The sequence below is a fragment of the Hemitrygon akajei genome, chromosome 8 (assembly GCF_048418815.1).
Source record: "Hemitrygon akajei chromosome 8, sHemAka1.3, whole genome shotgun sequence".
In the NCBI taxonomy this organism is placed as follows: Eukaryota; Metazoa; Chordata; class Chondrichthyes; order Myliobatiformes; family Dasyatidae; genus Hemitrygon; species Hemitrygon akajei.
The window spans coordinates 7,742,391-7,768,028 of record NC_133131.1 but is presented as its reverse complement, the minus strand read 5'-3'; the positions used below and the strand labels follow the sequence as shown (position 1 = coordinate 7,768,028).

General features: G+C 42.6%; 1 protein-coding gene across 2 annotated transcripts in view; it reads left to right on the top strand.

The window, feature by feature from the left end:
• The window catches only part of vmp1 (vacuole membrane protein 1), a 175,541-nt gene that overhangs the window by 22,301 nt on the left and 127,602 nt on the right, over positions 1-25,638 (top strand). Inside the window, exons 2-3 of one of the 2 annotated variants that reach the window (XM_073053141.1) lie at positions 10,779-10,865; positions 21,589-21,724. In XM_073053141.1, the coding sequence (XP_072909242.1) occupies positions 10,808-10,865; positions 21,589-21,724 (194 nt within the window). In that variant the 5' untranslated portion in view covers positions 10,779-10,807. Of the gene's footprint in view, positions 1-10,778; positions 10,878-21,588; positions 21,725-25,638 lie in introns of both variants that reach the window. The other variant, XM_073053140.1, reaches the window with a different exon arrangement.

Here is a 25,638-nt window from a genome sequence, read left to right as displayed (position 1 = left end):
TTTCTGAAGAGCCTCTGCACATGATATGCCCATTTCTACCCAAATAAGCTCCACAGCTTTCTTATGTACAGGACACCCTGCATAAGCAGAGTGATGTTCCCTTCCACAATTGCTTCATTTTGGCCAAAGCCTTCTCCGCAGTTGCATTTATCATGTTTTCCAGCACATCTACAACACGGCTTTTTAACCCCCAACATACAGCTACTATAATATCAAACTTACGGCACTGAAAACATCTCAGGAGAGGCGGTACATGTGTATACTCAACCTCTCGACCATGTCTGCATGTGTTTATTCAGGTAGGAGATACAGAAGCCTGAAGGCACACTTAGCGATTCAGGAACAGCTTCTTCCCCTATGCCATCTGATTCCTAAATGGACATTGAAGCTTTGGGCACTGCCTCACTTTTTTAAATATACAGTATTACTGTTTTTGCATATTTTTAAAAAATCTATTAAAATACATAATTGATTTACTTGTTTATTATGTTTTATTTATTATTCTCTCTCTGCTAGGTTATGTATTGCACTGAAATGCCGCTGCTAAGTTAACAAATTTCATGACATGCTGGCGATAATAAACCTGATTCCAATTCTTCATTGAGCTGCTGCCACATGAGTGGCTGATTAGGTATTTGCATTAACAAGCAGGTGTACCTAATAAAGTGGCCACTGAGTGCAAACCGCAGACCCTAGAGGTCCGCCATTGTTTCCACTTGCCTGTTGTGATCCAAGCACAGTATTGGTTTGCAGTTTACAATTTCATTGCACTGCGTACAGCTCCTCTAATCCATAATGGAAGTACTTTACTGAACTTGAGAAAACAGGATGGCAGCTTTGAAACTTTGTACTAAATAATATGAATTGTAAATCAAAGCGTAATCATCAAGCAGTGTTTCTGGCAGTGTACTTGCATGTTCCTTGTTAAATTTGGTTGCTTTTACCAATAATGGATTCATAGGTTGATGTCAATTGGCTTTGAAGCTGCTGGCCAGAAGAGAACTGTATTTAATGTCTCCTGGGATTTGATCTAAAACATTGTTTATCATTAAGTTGTCTATTAATTGTCCTATTTATTCAGTATAGCTGAATAATTACTTAGAATCTATAGAGCGCAAAGTACAATAGTTCAACACAAGTGGTCTTTGCTTATTGTGAGCTTCTCATGAGGTTCCTCCCACTCTAATTTTCTCTTGCTTTGCTGATTTTGTTTCACAGTATTGTTGTATTTTTGAGCATCCTTTTGAATGAGGTAGCTTCAGATTCCTTTTGAATTATTTAATGAGTCAATATCTGTTATATATTTATATCCCCTTCTGGAAATGCTTCTCCATGGTGAAATTAAATATTGTGTGCTTGTTTTATGGAGTATCTGCACTCAGCCCACAGGAATGACCTAGAGCACTTCCATTTGCCATCCCAATGCTACTCTAATCTGTCTGTAGTCTCCTGCAGTGCAAGAACAATGCAGTCAGCCCTCCTTATCTGCGAGGGATTGGTTCTGGGACCCCTCGCGGATACCAAAAATGCGGATGCTCAAGTCCCTTATTTAACCTGTCTCAGAGCGGTGGTCTTTAGGACCCGGCGGAGCTCTGAATCCGCAGTGTTTCTGTTCACGAAAATAATCACGATTGAAAATAAAAGTGGAAATAATAAAGCGACCGGAAAGAGGTGAAACACCATCGGTCATTGGAAAAGCGTTAGGCTACAGTTGGTTAACGATCGGAACAATTTTAAAGGATAAAGTGAGAAAGGCCCTGCCCCGATGAAAGCTACAATTATTACTAAGCAATGGAGTGGTTTAATTATTGGAATACATACGTTTCTTAAGTGTTTTATATGCATAGAAAGGTAAAATATATAATATTTTTTAAGACAAGCATTTGACTAACTGACGCTAAATAATACTGGATGTAGCTGTTCCGACTTACTTAGTAAGAGAACTTCTGATTTTTTTTCAATCCCGATCCAGGATAACCTACGCACATCCTCCCGTATACTTTAAATCATCTCTACATTACTTATAATACCTGATAAATGCTATGTAAATAGTTGTTATATTGCATTGTTTAGGGAATAATGACAAGAAAAAAAGTCTGTACATGCTTGAAGAACGAGTGCTGGAAGAGCACTTCTGGGTTTTCTCGATTCGCAGTTGGTTTCACACATGTGGAACTTGTGGATAAGGAGGGCCGACAGTACTCATTTCCTGTCTAGTTGCAGCCTTTGACACTTAACATTGAATTTGTTAATTTTAATTAACACAACCATTTCTTCTTGTGTATTTAAGAATCATTCCCTCCTCACTGTCTTTTTTTCTACCCTGTAGAAAAATCTATCCTGTAGAATAATCTATCCTGCTTAAGTAGAATAGATTTTTAAGTAGAATAATTTTTCTACCCTGTAGAATAATCTATCCTGCTTAAGTTGCCAAAACCACATCACCCTGATGACGGGTCCAAAACGTTGACTGTTTATTCCCTTACACAGATGCTAGCTGACCTACTGAGTTCCTCTTGCACTTTGTGTGTGTTGCTCAGATTAGAAGTGGAGAGGCAACAATATCACTCACAAGGAAGCCTGACAGTTTAATTATGGTTGTTATAAATCAGGAATGGTGTAGACTGGTGAAATCTCTTGATGCCAAGCAAAAAAAAGCAGGTCATTGTTTGTTACTGCTTGTTATTATTGCTACACAATCGATCTACATACAATGGTATTTTTACAATAGACCATCTACTCTACTCAGCAGGTGGCAAACATGAATTTGTTCAACACACATGAAATGCTGGTGGAACTCAGCAAGCCAGGCAGCATCTATGGGGAAAAAAAGTACAGTCGATGTTTTGGGCCAAAATCATTCGGCAGCACTGGAGGGGAAAAAAAAGCTGAAGAGTAGATTTAAAAGGTGGGGGAGGGGAGAGAAAACCATCAGGTGATAGGTGAAACCTGGAAGGGGAGGGATGAAATAAAGAGCTGGGAAGTTGATCTCTGTCAATGAAGATATTCCCCTCTATCTATTGTCTGTACTCATTAATAAAATGGTTGAGAGAGAGATAGAGCAGGGCCCCTCAGAGAGTAGCAGGACCCTTTTTGTCTTGAGCTGGAAATTTTATGGAATAGATCTCATTGGCATTTACCGAGGTGGGGAGAAATCATGCTTGCTCTAAAGATAAGGGAAGTAAGTGGAGATGTTCTGGAGAATATTCATGTTATCAAGGGGGAGGATGTTACAGCCTTACAGGGCATTAAGGTGGATAAATCCCCAGGACCTGATTAAGTCCATACATGGACCAATAGTCAGGGCAGTGAGTATAAGACCTAGGACATTATGTTACAGTTGTCTAATATTTGCTGAGGTTGCCATTAAACGCCTCTTGATATTTTGGGTTGTATTTACTCTTTCCAGAAAGAAAATTGTCATTTTATACAGAAAGAAGCAATGCCATAGTGTGAAAACAAAGATATTGATGAAGCATAATGATTACTCTGCAAGTCAGTAAATTATCTGCACATCTAAGTACTTGTGAAAATGCAGGTTTTGCAACGGATAAGCTTCAAGATATGCCTACTGCCTGTTAAGCTAATTTTAAAGCAGGATGGCTAGCTACAAAGGCCAGTAAATGGCCACCAATTTCTCACTACTGAGGTTAAGGTTGCTGGAATAACTAACTTCACTTTTTTTTGGCACAGGAATAACATTTGCTTTCTAGTTCTTTGGTATAATCCTGTATCCAAAGAATACTAAAAGGTTATGGTCACTTGTCCTGCAATGAGCTCCTGTGTGTCTCCTGTTACGAATGTGCCACAACTCTGAGGGGCCGAAGGGTACAAAGTAGCCCCCTCCTTTGTGAGAATCGCAAGATCGCTATTAATTCGGGTCTGGGACCCAGGAAATGAGAGAGAATCCTAAAGGTTTTTTGGAATGTGTCCTGGCCCCTCAGCAAGACAAAGCCACGGATAACGGCCATTGTCTCTTGGAGACGGAATTGTGTATTGAGTACTGTACTATTCATTGAAGCCCTCAGGGAATGACCAGAGTGGGCTGGTTGAGGGATTGCATCATCCCAACCTGATTGACATCTGAGACCCCGTGAGTAAGGATAAAAGAGGGTCTGGGGAACAACCCCTTCAGACACACCAGGAGAAACGCTAGAAATCCCGTGACAGCGTTTAATAGCGACAGCCAGTGGGGGGCCTGCGTGCGTCCTTTTCCTTTGCCTAGGAATTGGCGGGTTTACCATGGAAGAACAGCTTAGCTAACGAAGAGGCCACCACCAACGAAATTTCGAAGGATCGACATCATAAAAAGGAAAAGCTGGCAAGTTTCTAAAATCTGTCTCTCTCCAACCAAAAAGCTGCAGCCTGAATGAACTGAATGACTTTTATATTTCCATCGGACAATACATTATCCCCTAGACAACGATAGAGCTATTTCTTATTGATTATTATTATACCCGCACTTTTAGATTTAGTATTGATGATGTATATTATCTGTATGTTTGCATTGATATTATTTTTGTGTATTTTTATCAATAAATACTGTTAAAAATAGTACCATCAGACTTCAACGGACCTCCCTATCTTTGCTGGTAAGTGACCCAGTTACGGGGTTCGTAACAGTACTCAGGACTCATACCACCAAGTTCAAGAACAGTTACTGCCCCTCAATCATCAGGGGTTAGCTACACTCATTAAGAACTCTTATATTGGTATTTCATGCCGTTATTTATTGCTATTTATTTATACCTGCATTTGCAGTTTGTTCAGTTACTGTTCTATAAATTTGCTAAGTATGTCTGCAGAAAAGGAATCTCAGGGTTGAACTTGGTGATGTGACATGTACTCTGATAATAAATTTTACTTTGAGCTTAAGTGTTGCACTTTAGAAAGTTAAAACAGTGCAAGAGTCTCGGAGAATGTTATTGAACAGAAATGCAGAGATACAAGTACTCCTCTACTACATTAAGACATTTCTTTAAACCCAGCATATTGATCACAGAGCAAACACAAGGAAATCTGCAGATGCTGGAAATTCAAACAACAACACACACAAAATGCTGGTAGAACACAGCAGGCCAGGCAGCATCTATAGGGAGAAGCGCTGTCGATGTTTCGGGCCAAGACCCTTCGTCAGGACTAACCGAAAGGAAAGATAGTAAGAGATTCACAGATTTGCCAATCTACTTTATCTTTACATTACTGTGTTGTTAGGTACACGTCTGTGCAAATAGAGATGCCCTAAATAACTGTTATGGGGTGGAATTAAGGGAACACATGCTTAGGATAAAGCTGTAAATGAAGAGGTCTTTCTTTCACTGGGCACTGACTGTTTCTCCGTCTCCAATGGGTTGCCTTTAAGACAGTGGTCCCCAACCACCGGACCGCAAAGCATGCGCTATTGGGCCACAAGGAAACAATATGATTTGTCGATATGAAACGATATGAGTCAGCTGCACCTTTCCTCATTCCATATCACGCCCACTGTTGAACTTGAACACACGCGCAGTCATCAGTCGCCTAAACGCAGTGATACCCTTGCGCCAGGGATCACTGGTTGGCCTCGGGTAACTGGCCAGTGAGAAGTGCTGATGCTACTGGCCTGGAGCATAGACAGATGGGCGCCGCCTCTGAACTTGTTTAGCACACTGAATGTTTGTGGGAAACCCAGTGCTAAAATATATGCAGATGACCTAATTTGGGCTCAGGGTTTCGTAAGCAGCAGAGCAGCTACCTCGCTGCGACCTGCTGAAAGTCATCCCTCAAGCCAAACTTTTGTCAGCCGATAGATCCTACAAGGGGGGCAGGCACACGCCCTGTCGCACTCCTCCTCGCTCTCTCCGGACTGTGACCGCTGCAGCCCCGGTACGGGGACCTCCGGCCCTTACCTTGTCCTCTCACTGGTGTGTTGCAATAATTTTATATGTTCATACGAGGAAAATATGCACTGTGTGTTTAATATCCAAATGTTACTTAAAATGTTATGATACTATTGACTTATAAGTGACTATTGACTTATTACTATGTTCATGCGAGGAAAATATGCCCTGTGTGTTTAATATTAAATTTGTTAGATAAACCCTTTTAGAAACAAAATTGAGTGAATTAGCCATTTATAAGTGACTTATAGTTGACTTATCACCTATATTCTGGTCGATATTAATACCCACACCACCCCCAGCTGGTCCACAAGAATATTGTCAACATTAAACTGTTCCGTGGTACAAAAAAGGTTGGTGACCCCTGCTTTAAGAAAGAAATATTTCAGTTAAGGTTGAGGCACATTCTCTCAAGGACAAATGAATAATCCAGAGCCTGCCCTCTGGATGACAAAAGAGAGATGAAGATAAAACAAAAAGACTGAATATAGCATGCATCAAGTTGTAAATACCAATGAGAATCAGAATAACTACAAGAGGAAGTAAAGATTAAAATAAGAGGAACAGATATTTGAGAAAATGTTCACTGATAACAAATAGAAATCTGATGTGTTCCACAGATACATAATTAACAAAAGTAGAGCCTGGAACAGAATTATAAGTTTGTATGGGATACCAAGGATACATTTAAGGCACTAGATGTGTACTTTAGATCCGTCTTCACTGGGGAGGAAGGTGCTTTCAAAGTAATAATGGAAAAGGAGATTAAAAATTGATAACATGGAAGTATTAGAGAAGTAGGACTTAAATCTAAAACAAGACCATCTGTGCTGCTGAAAAACAACAAATTTTGTGATATATGTCAGTGACATTAAAGTTGATTTGATTCTGTGTCCTAGAATTTTTGGAGTGTTACGAACCCCGTAACTGGGTCACTTACCAGCAAAGATAGAGAGGTCCGTTGAAGTCTGATGGTACTATTTTTAACAGTATTTATTGATAAAAATACACAAAAATAATATCAATGCAAACATACAGATAATATACGTCGTCAATACTAAATCTAAAAGTGCGGGTATAATAATAATCAATAAGAAATAGCTCTATCGTTGTCTAGGGGATAATGTATTGTCCGATGGAAATATAAAAGTCACTCAGTTCATTCAGGCTGCAGCTTTTTGGTTGGAGAGAGACAGATTTTAGAAACTTGCCAGCTTTTCCTTTTTATGATGTCGATCCTTCGAAATTTCGTTGGTGGTGGCCTCTTCGTTAGCTAAGCTGTTCTTCCATGGTAAACCCGCCAATTCCTAGGCAAAGGAAAAGGACGCACGCGGGCCCCCCACCGGCTGTCGCTATTAAACGCTGTCACGGGATTTTTAGCGTTTCTCCTGGTGTGTCTGAAGGGGTTGTTCCCCAGACCCTCTTTTATCCTTACTCACGGGGTCTCAGATGTCAATCAGGTTGGGATGATGCAATCCCTCAACCAGCCCACTCTGGTCATTCCCTGAGGGCTTCAATGAATAGTACAGTACTCAATACACAATTCCGTCTCCAAGAGACAATAGCCGTTATCAGGGGTTTTTGTTTCGCTGAGGCCAGGACACATTCCAAACCTTGAGGATTCTGCGTGTCTCTCTCTCATTTCCTGGGTCCCAGACCCGAATTAATAGCGATCTTGCGATTCTCGAAAAGGAGGGGGCGACTCTGTACCCTTCGGCCCCTCAGAGTTGTGGCACATTCGTAACAGTACCATCTGCTTGATGGGAGCACCGAGGAAAGAGTATGGCCTGGGTGCTGAGGATCTCTGATGATGGATGCTGCTTTTCTATGGCAACATTTCATGCAGATGTGCTCAATGGTTGTGAGGGTTTTGCTTGTGATGTACTGGGCTGAATCCACCACCTTTTGTAGGAATTTCCACTCAAAGGCATTGGTGTTCCCGTATCAGGCTGTAATGCAGCCTGTCAGTATGCTTTCCGCTGCACTTCTGTGGAAGTTAGTCAAGGTTTTCGATGACATGCTGAATCTCCACAGATCCCTGAGGATGTTGAGGTGCTGTTGTGCTTTCTTTGCAATAATATTTAATTGATGGGTCCAGGACAGGTCCTCTTGAGATGGTGACACTCAGGAATTTAAAGTTATTGACCTTCTCCACCTCTGATCTTCTGATGCTTACTGGCTCATAGACCTCTGGTTTCCCTCTTCTGAAGTTTGCAGGCAGTTCCTTGGCCATATTGACATTGAGAGGTGGTTGTTATTGCACCACTCAGCCAAGTTTTCAATCTCTTTCCTGTATGCTGATTCATCACCCCTTTGATACAGTCCACAACAGTGTGTTGTCAGCAAACTTGATATGGTGTTGGAACTGTACTTAGCCACACAGTCATAGGTGTCAAGTGAGTAGAGCAGGTGGCTAAGTACAAGTCCCTGTGGTGCTCCTGTGCTGATGGAGATTATAGAGGAGATGTTCTTTCCAATCCGAACTGACTGGGGTCAACAAGTGAGAAAATCCAGGATCCAATTGCACAAGGGGTTATTGAGGCCCAGGTCCTGGAGTTTACTGATTAGTTTTGAGAAGGTAATGGTGTTAAATGCTGAGCTGTAATTGATAAAGTGCATCTTCGTTGTCCAAATGTTCCAGGGTTCTGTGAAGAGCCAATGAGATGGCATCTGCTGTAGACCCATTGCCTCAGTAGGCAAACTGGAGAGGATCCAAATCACCATTTAGACAGGAGCTGATGTGCTCCAACACCAGCCTCTCAAAACACTTCATCTCTGTGGATGTAAGTGTCATTGGGCGGTAGTCATTTAGACAGCTTACCACATTGTTGTGCACTGGTATGATTGAAACCTGCTTGAAGCAGGTGGATACCACAAATTGCTGAAGCGAGAGGTTGAACAAATCCATGAATATACCAGGGAGTTGGTCAGCACAGGTCTTCATGGTGCGTGCTGGTTCTTCCCTGTTTTGGTGGCCAAAGCAAGTATAGAAGGCATTGAGCTCAGCTGGAAGCGAAGCTCTGTACCCTATGTCACAAGATTTAGCTTTGTTGAGGGCTATGTCATTTGAACCCTCCACTGCTGCTGAGTTCTTCCATGTTTTTCTTCTAGATTGCATTATCTGCAGACTCTTTGTCCTTTGTTATTGATCTCTTTTTAAATTAATAAATTGATAATTGTCAAAGATCTTAAATTAGTCAGGCTACAAAATTTAGTGAAAAAAAGTATTTTAAGATCTTTAAGAAATCCATCTGTATCAAACTGAAATTGCTTTTGTCATTTGCAAAGTTAGAGTTGTGATTACACAGAAAAATTTAAATAGTATAAGCTAGTGGTCGCCAACCCGTCGATCGTGATCGACCAGTCGATCTTTGAGACTTTCCCAGTAGATCCTGAAAAAAAGAAAGAAAAATAAATGCACAAATACTGTTGAGAGATTGTTTCTGGGTTGCGGGGTTTTAGTTCCGTTCTTTCTGCCCAGTGCGCATGCATGTAGCTCCCCCGCACTACACAGTGTACTTCAGTGGTCCCCAACCACCGGGCCACGAGGAAACGATGAGTCAGTTGCACCTTTTCTCATTCCCTGTCACACACTGTTGAACTTGAACCCATGCGAGGTCATCAGCCGCCTAAATGCAGTGATACCGTCGCGCCAGGGATCACTGGTTGGCCTTGGGCGGCCGGCGGGAAGTGCCGTCGCTACTGGCCTGGAGCGCTGCCTCTAAACCTGTTTAACAGACCGAATGTTCGTGGGGAATCCGGTGCTAAAATATTCGCAGACGACCTAATTAAGGCTCAGCGTTTTGTTAGTATCTGAGCAGCTACCTTGCTGCGATTTATTGAATCAAACTTTTGTGGGCTGATAGATCCTCCGGGGGGGGGGGGGGGTGTGGGGTGTGGTCACACCCTGTTGCACTCCTCACTGGGTCAGTCACTCTCTCCGGACTGCGGCCCCAGCATGGGGACCTCCGGCCCTGACCTTGTCCTCTCACCCAACCCATGACCAACCGCTCCTGGCCAAGGTGTCTGACAGCGGGTGGGCGGGAGGCTGGAGTTCAGGCCCGGAGGCTGTCTAATGAGGCAATGAAGCCCTGAAAACTGTTTTGGTACCCTGAGTCCAAGCACCCTGCTGCGCTTAGAGATGAACCCGCTGTTTTTTCAGCGGAAAAAACATGAGCAGCGCGGGTCAGAAGCTAAGTGCCGAGAGCCGCGTAAACTAAATTGCGGAATAGACTGGACATAAGGAACCTGCTTTGAGTATCGCTGTATTCCCATCGTGTTTAACACCACCCCCCTCCCCATGTCGGCCGGTCCGCAGTGCAAAAAAAAGGTCCTGGTGTTTATACATTATTTCTACCTCTGGGTTGCGGGGTTTTACTTCTGGTCTTTTCTGCCCCAGTGCGCATGCGTGTAACTAATTGATCTGGGGTTGATCTTGCCTTTTATTAAGGCCGAGGTAGGGGATCTTGGGCTTAAAAAGGCTGGTGACCACTAATATAAGCACTGTGGGAATCCTTTCGCTGAGATTGTACAACATGATACTTTAACAGTAATGAAAGTTGCAAGTGTTGTACAGCAAGTTGGCACATAGAAATTCATATGAATTGCTAAATTTATTTTAGGTTCATTTAGATAAACATTATGTAGCTTGACATGCTTTCAATATAATATCCAGATATCTTGACATCTTCCATTTTTCTTACTCAGTTGTTCTTGAATGTTTTGAGGAATTTTACCTCCATTGATTTTTTTGTTGCTTGCATTGCTCTGTGCATGTGTGAAATAGAATTTCTTACTCTCTAGCCTAGTCTGGGGCAGTTTTCTACAACTTACTTGCAGTTTAGGGGGATAATACTGTCCGCTGCATAGTTTGAATTTGATTCTCATTTGTTCAAACAGAATCACAAGGTGTGGAGGAAATTTATAAAATGGCAGAAACTGAGTCCAAGCATCATCGCTCAAGAATGCAGAAAGAGCAGCAGAATGGTAATTTCACAGGTCAGACAATCCCTCTGGTGTTACAGATGCAGCTTTTAAAAAATGTAATTTTCACTGCCCTATCAGTGTATGTGCAAAGATTTTACCTGCAGTATATTTTTAGAACTTTGCTCTTGTTTTGGAGGTGATGATCACTTTAGAGAAATAGATGAAAGTTTCCTCAGTGGTCATGTTTTGCTACTTCCCGTTTGTCTTTACCAGTTCCCACTCTTTTATTTGTTCAGTTTAAGCAAATGATAAATTAGACTCTAGCAGTAATTCAGTTGATCCAGTGATATTTCTTTTTTTTTGTCTTTGTGATTGAGTCACCTCCCATAGGAAATAGATTTTAAAATATCTTGGTAGGTGATTTTGTAGATTTCTATATCTAAGGCAACATGTTCCAGCAAGCTTTGATTTGCAGGTTATAACATGATATAACATGATATGCAGGGTCAATCTCCTTAGAACCTGACAAATTTGCTTGTACTTCTACAGTATAATTAAAAGTAAGAGTATTTTTCTGATTCATCAATTTAGTTTAAAGGTCCAAATTAGTGATCCTACTGAAATTTCATCATTTGTATATTGGCTAAGATAAATCAGAATCAGATTTATTATGAGACCATAAAACATGGGAGCAGAATTAGGCCATTTAGCCCTTCAAGTCTGCTCCACCATTCCAACATGTCTGATCCCGGATCCCCCTCAACCCCATACACCTGCCTTCTCACCATATCTTTTGATGCCCTGACTAATCAGGAAACTATCAACTTCCACTTTAAATATACCCATGGACTTGGCTTCCACTGCAGTCTCTGGCAGAGCATTCCACAGATTCACTACTCTGTGTCTAAAAAAATAAATTCCTCCTTACCTCTGTTGTAAAAGGCCACCCCTCAGTTTTGAGGCTGTGCCCTCTGGCTCTGGATATCCCCACCATAGGAGACGCCCTCTACATCTACCCTATCTAGTCCTTTCAACATTCAGTTGGTTTCAATGAGATCCCCCCACCTCCTGCATTCTTCTAAATTCCAGTGAATACAGACCCAAAGCTGCCATACGCTTCTGATGTGTTAACCCCTTCATTTCTGGAATAATCCTCGTGAACCTCCTCCGGACTTTCTCCAATGACAACATACCCCTTCTGAGATATGGACCCAAAACCGTTGACAACACTCTAAGGGCGGCCTGACTAATGTCTTGTAAAGCTTCAGCATTATTTCCTTGTTTTTATATTCTATTCCCCTTGAAATAAATGCCAACATTGTATTTGCCGCCTTTACCACAGACTCAGCCTGTAAACTCACCTTCTGGGAGTCTTGCACAAGGACTTCTAAGTCCCTCTGCACGTCTTGATGTTTGAATTTTCTCTCCATTTAGATAGTAGTCTGTACTATTGTTCCTTTTACCAAAATGCATTATCATTCATTTCCCAACACTGTATTCCAGCTGCCACATTTTGCCCATTCTTCCAATTTGCTTGTTCTGCTGCAGTCGCATTGTTTCCTCAGCACTACCTACCTCTCCACCTGTCTTCATATAATCCACAAACTTTGCCACAAAGCCATCAGCTCCATTATCCAAAGAACTGACAAACAATGTGGAAAAGTAGCAGCCCCAATACTGACCTCTGAGGAACACCACTAGTCACTGGCAGCCAACCAGAGAAGGCCCCTTTTGTTCCCACTTGCTGCCTCCTGCCTGTCAGCCATTTCTCTATCCATTCCAGTGCTTTTCCTGTAATGCCATAGAATTTTATCTTGCAAAGCAGCCTCATGTATGGAACCTTATCAAATGCCATGTAAAAATCCAGGTAAATGACATCTACTGCCTCTCCTTTGTCCACCCCGCTTGTTACTTCATTGACGGACTCTAATGCATTTTGTATGGCAAGATTTCCCTTTACAGAAACCATTCTGACTTTGACATATTTTATCATTAGTCTCGAAGTACCCCAAAATCTCATCACTTAATAGACTCCAACACTTTCCCAACTACTGAGGCTAGATTAACTGGCCTATAATTTCCTTGCTTTTACCTTTCTCCCTAGGGTTCCTACATTTGCAATTTTCCAGTCCTCCTGGACCATGCCAGAATCAAGTGATTCTTGAAAGATCGTGACCAATGCATCTGTTATCTCTTCAGAAATCTCTTTTAGGACTCTAGGATGTGGTCCATCTGGCCCAGGTGACTTATCCACTATTAAGACCTTTGAATTTCCGTAGCATCTTTTCCTTTGTAATAGCAATAGCACTCATTCCTGCTCCCTGACACTCACGGACCCCTGCTAATGTATTCCAATACTAACTGATACTGAGTACTCATTAGGTTCATCTGCCATTTCTTTGTCCCCTATTGCTTCCTTACCAGCATCATTTTCCAGTGGTCCAATATCAACTCTCACCTCCCTTTTATTCTTTGTATAACTAAAAAAAACTTTTAGAATCCTGCTTTATATTATTGGCTAGTCTGCCCTCGTATTTCATCTTTCCTCTTCTTATAGCTTTTTATTGGATTTTAAAACTTCCCACTCACTTTTGCTACCTAGTATGAAACACAGAAACATAGAAAACCTACAGCACAATACAGGCCCTTCGGCTCACAATGCCGTGCCAAGCATGCACGCACTTTAGAAATTACCTAGGGTTACCCATAGCCCCCTATTTTTCTAAACTCCATGTATTTATCCAGAAGCCTCTTTAAAGACCCTATTGTATCCGCCTCCATCACTGTTCCTGGCAGCCCATTCCACACATTCACCACTATCTTTGTTTTTTTAAAAAAAACAACTTGCCTCTGACATCCCCTCTGTACCGACTTCCAAGCACCTTAAAACTATGCCCTCTCATGTTAGCCATTTCAGTCCTGGGAAAAAATCTGACTATCCACACAATCAATGCCTCTCATCATCTTATATACTTCTACCAGGTCATCTCTTGTCCTCCGTCACTCCAAGGAGAAAAGGCCAAGTTCACTCAACCTATTCCCATAAGGCATGCTCCCCAATCCAGGCAACATCCTTGTAAATCTCCTCTGCACCCTTTCTGTAGTTTCCACATTCTTCCTGTAGTAATGTGACCAGAATTGAGTGCAGTACTGCAAGTAGAGTCTGACCAGGGTCCTATATGGCTGTAACATTACTTGGCTCTTAAACTCAATCCCACGGTTGATTATACGCCAATGCACCTAATGCCTTCTTAACCACAGAGTCAACCTGCACAGCAGCTTTGAATGTCCTATGGACTCGGACCCCAAGATCCCTCTGATCCTCCACACTGCCAAGAGTCTTACCATTAGTACTATATTCTGCCATCATATTTGACCTACCAAAGTGAACCACTTCACACTTATCTGGGTTGAACTCCATCTGCCACTTCTCAGCCCAGTTTTGCATCCTATCAATGTCCTGCTGTAATCTGTGTCAGCTCTCCACACTATCCATAACACCCCCAACCTTTGTGTCATCAGCAAATTTACATAGAAACATAGAAAATAGGTGCAGGAGTAGGCCATTTGGCCCTTCGAGCCTGCACCGCCATTCAGTATGATCATGGCTGATCATCCAACTCAGAACCCTGTACCTGCTTTCTCTCCATACCTACCCCCTGATCCCTTTAGCCACAAGGGCCATATCTAACTTCCTCTTAAATATAGCCAATGAACTGGCCTCAACTGTTTCCTGTGGCAGAGAATTCCACAGATTCACCACTCTCTGTGTGAAGAAGTTTTTCCTCATCTCGGTCCTAAAAGGCTTCCCCTTTATCCTTAAACTGTGACCCCTCGTTCTGGACTTCCCCAACATCGGAAACAATCTTCCTGCATCGAGCCTGTCCAATCCCTTTAGAATTTTATATGTTTCAATAAGATCCCCCCTCAATCTTCTAAATTCCAGTGAATATAACCCTAGTTGATCCAGTCTTCTTATGAAAGTCCTGCCATCCCAGGAATCAATCTGGTGAACCTTCTCTGTACTCCCTCTATGGCAAGAATGTCTTTCTTCAGATTAGGAGACCAAAACTGCACACAATATTCTAGGTGTGGTCTCACCAAGGCCTTGTACAACTGCAGTAGAACCTCCCTGCTCCTGTACTCAAATCCTTTTGCTATGAATGCCAACATACCATTTGCCTTTTTCACTGCCTGCTGTACCTGCATGCCCATCTTCAATGACTGGTGTACAATGACACCCAGGTCTCGTTGCAGCTCCCCTTTTCCTAATTGGCCACCATTCAGATAATAATCTGTTTTCCTGTTCTTGCAACCAAAGTGGATAACCTCACTTTTATCCACATTAAATTGCATCTGCCATGAATTTGCCCACTCACCTAACCTATCCAAGTCACTCTGCATCCCCTTAGCATCCTCCTCACAGCTAACACCGCCTCCCAGCTTCGTGTCATCCGCAAACTTGGAGATGCTGCATTTAATTCCCTCGTCTAAATCATTAATATATATTGTAAACAACTGGGGTCCCAGCACCGAGCCTTGCGGTACCCCACTAGTCACTGCCTGCCATTCTGAAAAGGTCCCGTTTACTCCCACTCTTTGCTTCCTGTCTGCCAACCAATTCTCTATCCACATCAATACCATACCCCCAATACCATGTGCTTTAAGTTTGCACACTAATCTCCTGTGTGGGACCTTGTCAAAAGCCTTTTGAAAATCTAAATATACCACATCCACTGGCTCTCCCCTATCCACTCTACTAGTTACATCTTCAAAAAATTCTATAAGATTCGTCAGACATGATTTTCCTTTCACAAATCCATGCTGACTTTGTCCGAAGCTTTCACCTCTTTCCAAATGTGCTGTTATCACATCTTTGATAACCGTCATTTTCCCCACCACCGATGTCAGACTAATTCCCTGGTTTTTCTCTCCCTCCTTTTTTAAAAAGTGGGGTTACATTAGCCACCCTCCGATCCTCCGGAACTAATCCAGAATCTAAGGAGTTTTGAAAAATTATCACTAATGCATCCACTATTTCTTGGGCTACTTCCTTAAGCACTCTGGGATGCAGACCATCTGGCCCTGGGGATTTATCTGCCTTTAATCCCTTCAATTTACCTAACACCACTTCCCTACTAACATGTATTTCCCTCAGTTCCTCCATCTCACTAGACCCTTGGTTCCCTACTATTTCCAGAAGATTATTTATGTCCTCCTTAGTGAAGACAGAACCAAAGTAGTTATTCAGTTGGTCTGCCATGTTCTTGTTCCCTATGATCAATTCACCTGTTTCTGACTGTAAGGGACCAACATTTGTCTTGACCAATCTTTTTCTTTTCACATACCTATAAAAGCTTTTACAGTCCGTTTTTATGTTCCCTGCCAGCTTTCTCTCATAATCTTTTTTCCCTTTCCTAATTAAGCCCTTTGTCCTCCTCTGCTGGTCTCTGAATTTCTCCCAGTCCTCAGGTGTGCCACTTTTTTCTGCTAATTTATATGTTTCTTCTTTGGACTTGATACTATCCCTAATTTCCCTTGTCAGCCACGGGTGCACTACCTTCCCTGGTTTATCCTTTTGCCAAACTGGGATGAACAATTGTTGTCGTTCATCTATGCGATCTTTAAGTGCTTGCCATTGCATATCCACCGTCAACCCTTTAAGTATCATTTGCCAGTCTATCTTAGCTAATTCACGTCTCATACCTTCAAAGTTACCCTTCTTTAAGTTCAGACCCTTTGTTTCTGAATTAACTATGTCACTCTCCATCTTAATGAAGAATTCCACCATATTATGGTCACTCTTACCCAAGGGGCCTCGCACGACAAGATTGCTAACTAACCCTTCCTCATTGCTCAATACCCAATCTAGAATGGCCTGCTCTCTAGTTGGTTCCTCGACATGTTGGTTCAGAAAACCATCCCGCATACATTCCAAGAAATCTTCTTCCTCAGCACCCTTACCAATTTGGTTCACCCAATCTATATGTAGGTTGAAGTCACCCATTATAACTACTGTTCCTTTATTGCACGCATTTCTAATTTCCTGTTTAATGCCATCCCCAGCCTCACTACTACTGTTAGGTGGCCTGTACACAATTCCCACCATCGTTTTCTGCCCATTAGTGTTATGCAGCTCTACCCAAATCGATTCCACATCCTCCAGGCTAATGTCCTTCCTTTCTATTGCGTTAATCTCCTCTCTAACCAGCAATGCTACCCCACCTCCTTTTCTTTCCTGTCTATCCCTCCTGAATATTGAACATCCCTGGATGTTGGCTCCAGGGTGACCAAGGATGGGAGCTCATGTCTCTGTGATCCCAACTATATCATATTCATTAATAACTGTCTGCACATTCAATTCATCCACCTTGTTACGAATGCTCCTCGCATTGACACACAAAGCCTTCAGGCTTGTTTTTACAACACTCTTAGCCCTTATACAGTTAAGTTGAAAAGTGGCCCTTTTTGCTTTTTGCTCTGGATTTGCCTGCCTGTCACTTTTACTTTTCACCTTACTACTTTTTGCTTTTACCCTCATTTTACACCCCTCTGTCTCTCTGCACTTGTTCCCATCCCCCTGCCACATTAGTTTAAAGCCTCCTGAACAGCAGTAGCAAACCATGGGTTACTAACCCATCCCTCCACTTCCTCGATCAGGTCATTTATAAAAATCGCAAAGAGTAGGAGTCCCAGAACAGATCCCTGAGGCACAGCACTGGTCACCGACCTCCATGCAGATATGACCTGTCTACAACCACTCTTTGCGTTCTGTGGGCAAGCCAGTTCTGGATCCACAAAGCAATGTCCCTTTGGATCCCATGCCTCCTTACTTTCTCAATTAAGCCTTGCATGGGCTACTTTAAATGCCTTGCTGAAATCCATATACACTACATCTATTGCTCTACCTTCATCAATGTGTTTAGTCACATCCTCAAAAAATTCATTTGGGGTCGTAAGGCATGACCTGCTTTTGACAAAGCCTTCCTGACTATTTCTAATCATATTATGCCTCTCTGAATGTTCTTAAATCCTGCCTCTTGGGATCTTTTCTATCAGCTTACCAACCTCTGAAATAAGACTCACTGGTCTGTAATTTCTTGGCCTATCTCTACACCCTTTCTTGAATAAGGGAAACATCCTCTGGAACCTTCCCTGCCCCCATTGATGATGCAAAGATCATTGCCAGAGGCTCAGCAATCTCCTCCCTCGCCTCCCACAGTAGCCTGGGGTGCATCTCATCCGGTCCTGGAGACTTAATCCAATTTGATGCTTTCCAAAAGCTCCAGCACATCCTCTTTCTTAATGTCTATATGCTTAAGCTTTTCAATCCTCTAAGTCATCCCTACAATTGCCAAGACCCTTTTCTGATGTAAATACTGAAGCAAATCTGCTATCTCCTCCAGTTCCATATGCACGTTTCCACTGTCACACTTGATTGGTCCTATTCTCTCACATTTTATCCTTTTGCTCTTCACATACTCGTAGAATGCCTTGGGGTTTTCCTTAATCCTGCTCACCCAGGGCTTCTCATCACCTCTTCTGGCTCTCATAATTTCATTCTTAAGCTCCTTCCTGCAAGCCTTATAATCTTCTAGATCTCTATCATTAATTAGTTTTTTGAACTTTCCGTAAGGTTTTCTTCTTGACTAGATTTTCAACAGCCTTTGAACACCACGGTTCCTATACCCTTCCATCCTTTCGCTGTCTCATTGGAACGTACCTATGTAGAATGCCATGCAAATATCCCCTGAATATTTGCCACATTTCTGCCGTATCTTTCCCTGAGAACATCTGTTCCCAATTTCTGCCTGATAGCCTTAGATTTCCCCTTACTCCAATTAAACACTTTCCTAATTTGTCTGTTGTTTACCCTCTCCAATGCTATGGTAAAGGAGATAGAATTGTGATCACTATCTCCAAAATGCTCTCCTACTGAGAGACCTGACACCTGACCAGGTTCATTTCCCAATACCAGATCAAGTACAGACTCTTGTAGGCTTATCTACATATTGTGTCAGGAAACCTTCCTGAACACTCCAAACAAACGCTACCCCATCTAAACCTCTTGCGCTAGGGAGATGCCAATTGATATTTGGTAAGTTAAAATCTCCCACCATGACAACCCTGTTATTATTGCACCATTGCAGAATCTGTCACTCTATTTAAAAAAAAACAGAGTTATTGATCCTTTCCTGTTTCTAACTTCCACCCACAGAGACTCTGCAGACAATCCCTCCATGACTTCCTCCTTTTCTGAAGCCAGGACACTGTCTCTGATCAGATAGTGCCACACCCCCACCTCTTTTGCCTACCTCCCTGTCCTTTCTAAAGCGTCTATAGCTTGGCACTCTAAGTAACAATTACTGCCCCTGAGCTATCCAAGTCTCTGTAATGGCCACAACATCATAGCTCCAAGTACTGATCTAAGCTCATCTGCCTTGATCATAATACTCCTTGTATTAAAATAGACACATCTCAAGCCATCGGTCTGAGCGTCCATTCCCTATAACCTACCTATCCTCCCTCTTGCACTGTCTCCAAGCTTTCTCTATTTGTGGGCCAACAACCCCTTCCTGTCTCGTCAGTTTGGTTCCCACCCCCCAGCAATTCTAGTTTAAACTTTCCCCAATAGCCTTAGCAAACCTCCCTGCCAGAATATTGGTCCCCTTGTGATTCAAGTGCAACCTGTCCCAAAAGAGGTCCCAATGATCCAGAAATCTGAATCCCTGCCCCCTGTTCTAATCCCTCAGCCATGCATTTATTCTCAACCTCTCTCTATTCCTGTACTCACTGTCGTGTGGCACAGGCAGTAATCCTGAGATTACTACCTTTTGAGGTTGTGCTTCTCAACTTCCTTCCTAACTCCCTGTAGTCTGTTTTCAGGATCTCCTCCCTTTTGCTGTCCATGTCGCTGGTACCAATATGTACCACGACCTCTGGCTGTTCACCTTCCCACTTCAGGATATTGTGGATGTGATCAGAAACATCCCAAATCCTGCACCTGGGAAGCAAACTACCATCCATGTTTCTTTCCTGTGTCCACAGAATTGCCTGTCTGATCCCTAACTATAGAGTCCCCTGTCACTGCTGCCATCCTCTTCCTTTCCCTACCCTTCTGAGCCACAGGGCCAGACTCTTGCTTCTCCCAGGTAGGCCGTCCCCCCCAACCATACTCAAACAGGAGTACTTATTGTTACGGGGGACAGCACACGGGTGCTCTCGATATCCCCCTCCTGACTGTTACCCACTTATCTGTCTCTCAAGGCCCCAGTGTGACCTTATTGCCTATAAGCTCCTCTCTATCACCACCTCACTTTCCATGACCAGGCAAAATTCATCGAGCTGCAGCTCCAGTTCCCTAACCCGGTCCCTAAGGAGCTGTGGCTCGATGCACCTGGCGCAGATGTGGCCGTCTGGGAGGCTGGGAGTCTACCGGACATCTCACATCTGACACCCAGTGCAGAACACCGGCCTCGCAGACATACTTCCTGTTTCTATTCTTCACAGGTAACCTACCTTGCTTCGTTATCGCCGAAGCTCCATTGAGCCAAAGCCCTCCTACTCTATCTACCTCTACCCAGTTCCCTGCCTTATAAAATTGTCTGCTTTTAAACTCTTCGCGCTGATGTCCACATGCTTGCGCAGTTGGCCCTTGGTCAAACTGCCGAAGAAAAAACTGTCTCCTTTTAAACTCTTTGCACTAGTCTAACTCACTGACGTTCACACGCTTGCGTAGTCGTCCCTCGATGCCCTTTCTTTGGCTTTTGAAGTCCTTAACTTTCTTTGTCAACCATGGTTGCCTAGCCCTGCCATTTGGGAGCTGTGACTTCTGTGACACATTTCTATCCTGTGCCTTGTGAACTACTCCCAGAAACTGCAGTCACCTCTGTTCTGCCATCATCCCTGCTAGTATCTCCCTCTAACCCATCTGGGCAAGCTCCTCTCATGCCTCTGTAATTCCCTTTATTCCACTGCAATACTGGTACAAATGACTTGTGCTTCTCCCTCTCGAATTGCAGTCTTGTACAGTTTTATAATTATCACTGTCTTATACAACTTGAAATTTGTTTTAAGGCAGCAATGTAGTGCAAAGACATGAAATTGCTATAGATTCCAAAATAAATGAATAGTGCAAAAAAAGGAATAATGAAAGTGTTAATGGGTTTATGATTAATGGTGAAGGGTGCTACCATCTTGAGGCAGAGTTTCTTGACTATGTCCTTGATGGTGAAAGGGGTTGTGTCAATGATGGACTACCATAGCACACTGTTATGCAACTAGTCAGAATGCTAATTTTTAGTGACATATTAAAGCTCCTCAAGCTGCTAACAAAGTTCCTTCATGATTGCATCAACGTGTTGGACCCGATATAAATCCTCTGAGATATTGATGTCCAGGAGCTTAAGGCTGCTCACTGGTGATCACTAAATGAGGACCTGTGGGTGTTCTCCTGACTTTCTCCCCTCCTAAAGATAGGAGAAGAGTGTCACTTGGTATGGCAATACTGCAGAATCAAGTTACTAAACCTTTCCCTACCTTGTACATACTCAATACCATGGGACCATTAGATAATTCAGGTTTTGTTAATGCTCTCTTAACATCCTTGAACACCTCTTGGTAGAGGTTTGCATGTCTGATAACTTTCTGTGCTCTAAGTTGAGTTTTCAAAATCAGTTCTAATATTGAAGATCAAACTGGATGCTACCAGGGCATTTTTAAAATTCTAAATTGATGTATTGATTTGAATAAATGGATTTTGAAAATGGCTTTTTTATTTCAGATCTCTTGTCATTGAATGAGAGGAAACTGAAGGATCAAGAGGAGAGGGAGACAATAGTTTTATGGAGGCGGCCTGTCACCACTCTACACTACTTCCTCCTAGAAGTTATCATAGACTTTAAAGAATGGGCAATAAAGTAGGTAATTGAATACTTTACTGGTCAGTCCCATCTGAGGAGATGGCTTTTATTCAGACATTGTAAATCTGCATTATGTTGCAAAGTTCATTGAATGCTGAAGTACTAATGAAAAATTAGGAATTCAATCAAGTTCCCTGACTTAAAAAACTCTAATATTCATGGTGAATACTTTGTCTTTTGGAGTAATTTTAGTTTTGGTAAATTATAGTGCAAAGTGGATGTTAGGATTATTCTAATCAAATAATTGTTTTTGATGCTTAATTTTCCACATTATATGCCTTCTGCTGTTTAGTTATTCATTGAACTTATCTATATCCCTTACACTCTGCATGAAATGTGTCTCTATGGTTTCTGTCAGCAGTTTTAGATGTACACTGTGCCCTGTCATCCAAGTCATTTACGTAGTTTATAAATACAGTAACTGGGAGCCAAGTACTATTCCTAACTGTAACTGTGCCTCTCTGAAAATTATCTTTATTTGTTTTCTGTCCTTTAATCAGTCTTTTCTTCATGTTGATGTATTATGCCATGAGTTCTTAGTTCATTTAACAGTCTTGTGTGTTATTTTATCAAATAACTTTAAAATCCAAACGTGTTCTTGTGTACCTACCCTCCCTTAATCACTTGATGTGTTTAAAACTTAGATGCTTAATGTTTTGAATGGTCTGTACTATTTCATTATTAATCATACTATTCATCTGTGGTATTTGTTTGTAGCAGCACGTTTCCAATGATCTGAGTATTCCATACATATAAAAATACGAATTGGGAGTTGAAGACTACTTGCCCTCTCAAGCCTACTCTGGCATTCATAAGACCATAAAATATAGGAGCAGAATGAAGCCATTTGGCACATCAAGTCTGCTCCTCCATTTCATGGCTGATCCATTTTCTCTCTCAGATCCAATCTCCTGCCTTCTCCCCGTATCCGTTCATGTCCTGACCAGCAAGAATCTATCAACTTCTGCCTTAAATATACATACAGACTTGGTCTCCACAGCTGCCTATGGCAACGGGTGCCACCAATTCGCCACTCTCTGGCTAAAGAAATTCCTCCTCATCTCCGTTCTGAAAGGATGCCCCTCTATTCTGAGGCCGTCTCCTGTGATCTTAGACTCTCCCACCATAGGAAACATCCTTTCTACATCTACACTCTACCAAGGCCTTTCACCATTTGATAGGCTCTAATGAGGTCATCCCTCAGTCTTCTGAATTCTCAAGTCAAGTCAAGTCAAGTTTATTGTCATTTCGACCATAAACTGCTGGTACAGTACACAGTAAAAACAAAATAACGTTCCCCCAGGACCCTGCTGCTACCTGAAACTCAAAACTACACTAGACAGCACAAAGCTACACTAGACTACATGAAACAACATAAAAACTGCACTAGACTACAGACCTGCACAGGATGACATAAAGTGCACAAAACTGCACAGGGCAGTACAGTTATTATATAAACAAGACAATAGGCACAGTAGAGGACAAATTACAATATAATAATGATGTAGATGTCAGTCTGGACTCTGAGTATTGAGGAATCTGATGGCTTGGGGGAAGAAACTGTTGCACAGTCTGGTCGTGAGAGCCCGAATGCTTCGGTACCTTTTGCCAGATAGCAGGAGGGAGAAGAGTTTGTGTGAGGGGTGCGTGGGTTCCTTCACAATACTGTTAGCTTTGCGGGTGCAGTGTGTGGTGTAAATGTCTGTAATAGCGGGAAGAGAGACTCTGATGATCTTCTCAGCTGACCTCACTATCCGCTGCAGGGTCTTGTGATCCAAGACGGTGCAATTCCCGAACCAGGCAGTGATGCAGCTGCTCAGGATGCTCTCACTACATCCTCTGCAGAATGTAGTGAGGATGGGAGGGTGGGAGATGGACTTTTCTCAGCCTTTGCAGAAAGTAGAGATGCTGCTGGGCTTTCTTGGCTGTGGAGCTGGAATTGAGGGACCAGGTGAGATTCTCTGCCAGATGAACACCAAGAAATCTGGTGCTCTTAACGATCTCAACAGAGGAGCCGTCAATGTTCAGTGGAGAGTGGTCGCTCCGTGCTCTCCTGAAGTCAACCACCACCTCTTTTGTTTTGCTCACATTCAAAGACAGGTTGTTGGCTCTGCATCAGTCTGTTAGCTGCTGCATCTCCTCTCTGTATGCTGACTTGTCGTTCTTGCTGATGAGACCCACCACAGTCATGTCATCGGCGAACTTGATTATGTGATTCGAGCTGTGTATTGCTGCACAGTTGTGGGTCAGCAGAGTGAACAGCAGTGGACTGAGGATACAGCCCTGGGGGGGGCCCCCCCCCCCCCGTGCTCAGTGTAATGGTGTTGGAGATGCTGCTCCCGATGCAGACTGACTGAGGTCTCCAGTCGGGAAGTCTAGGATCCAGTTGCAGAGGGAGGTGTTCAGGCCCAGCAGTTTCAGCTTTCCAATCAGGTGCTGGGGAATGATTGTGTTGAATGCTGAACTGAAGTCTATGAACAGCATTCAAACATTATGTGTCTTTTTTGTGCAGGTGGGTGAGGGCCAGGTGGAGGGTGGTGGCAATGGCATTGTCTGTTGAGTGGTTGGGATGATATGCAAACTGCAAGGGGTCCAGTGCAGGGTCTTTTTGTGCCTCATGACATGCCTCTCAGAACACTTCATGATGATGGATGTGAGAGCAACGGGCTCGGAGCCATCAAATGCTCTTCATATGACAAGCCATTCAATCCTGGAGTCATTTTTGAGAATCTCCTTTGAGCCCTCTCCACTTTCAGCACAGCCTTTCTAAGATAAGGAGTCCAAAACTGCTCACAATACTCCCAAGTGAGGCCTCACCCATGTTTTATGAAGTCTCAACATTGACTCCATGCTTTTATATTCTAGTCCTCTTGAAATGAATGTTAACATTGCATTTGCCTTCCTCACCATAGACTCAACCTGCAAATTAACCTTTAGGGAATCCTGCACAAGGACTCAAAGTCCCTTTGCGTCTCAAAGTTTTGTACTTCTTTACTAACCATTTAGAAAATAGTTAACCCTTTCATTTCTTCTAAATTGCATGATCATACACTTCCAGGCACTGTATTCCATCTGTCACTTCTTTGCCCTTTCTTCTATTCTGTCTAAGTCTTTTGGCAGCCTCTCCACTTCCTCCAAACTATCTGTCCCTTCACCTATCTTTATATCATCTGGAAACAAAGTAATCAATTCCATCATCCAAATCACTGACATATAATGTAAAAAGAATTAGTTCCAACACAGACCCCTGATGAACACTAGTCAGAAGCAGCCAGCCAGAAAAGGCTCCCTTTATGTCCACTCTGCTTCTTGCCAATCAGCCACTGCTTTATCCATGTGAGAATCTTTCCGGTAATACCATGGGCTCATATCTTGTTAAGCAGCCTCATGTGTGGCACCTGAAAATCTGAGTGCAGAACACCAACTGATTCTCCTTTGTCTATCTTGCTTGTTATTTCTTCAAAGAATTCTAACAGACTTGTCAGTCAAGATTTTCCCTGGAGGAAACCATGCTGACTACGGCCTATTTTATGTGTTCCAAATACCCCAAAACCATATCCTTAACAATTGACTCCAACATCTTCCCAACCGGAGGTCAGACTAACTGATCTGTGATTTCCTTTCTTCTGCCTCTCTCCCCTCTTGAAGAGTGGAACCATTCCATAATCCAGTGATATTGAAAGATCATTACTTATACCTCCAGTCTCTTCAGTCACCTTTTTCAGAACTCGGGTGAGATCATCTGGTCTAGGTGCCTTATCTACCTTTAAACCTTTCAGTTTCCCAAGAACCTTTTCCCTAGTAATGGTAATTTTACACACTTCATGACCTCTAACACCCAGAACTTCCACCACACTGCTAATGTCTTCCAAAGTGAAGAACGATGCAAAATTAGACAGAGAAGTAGAATT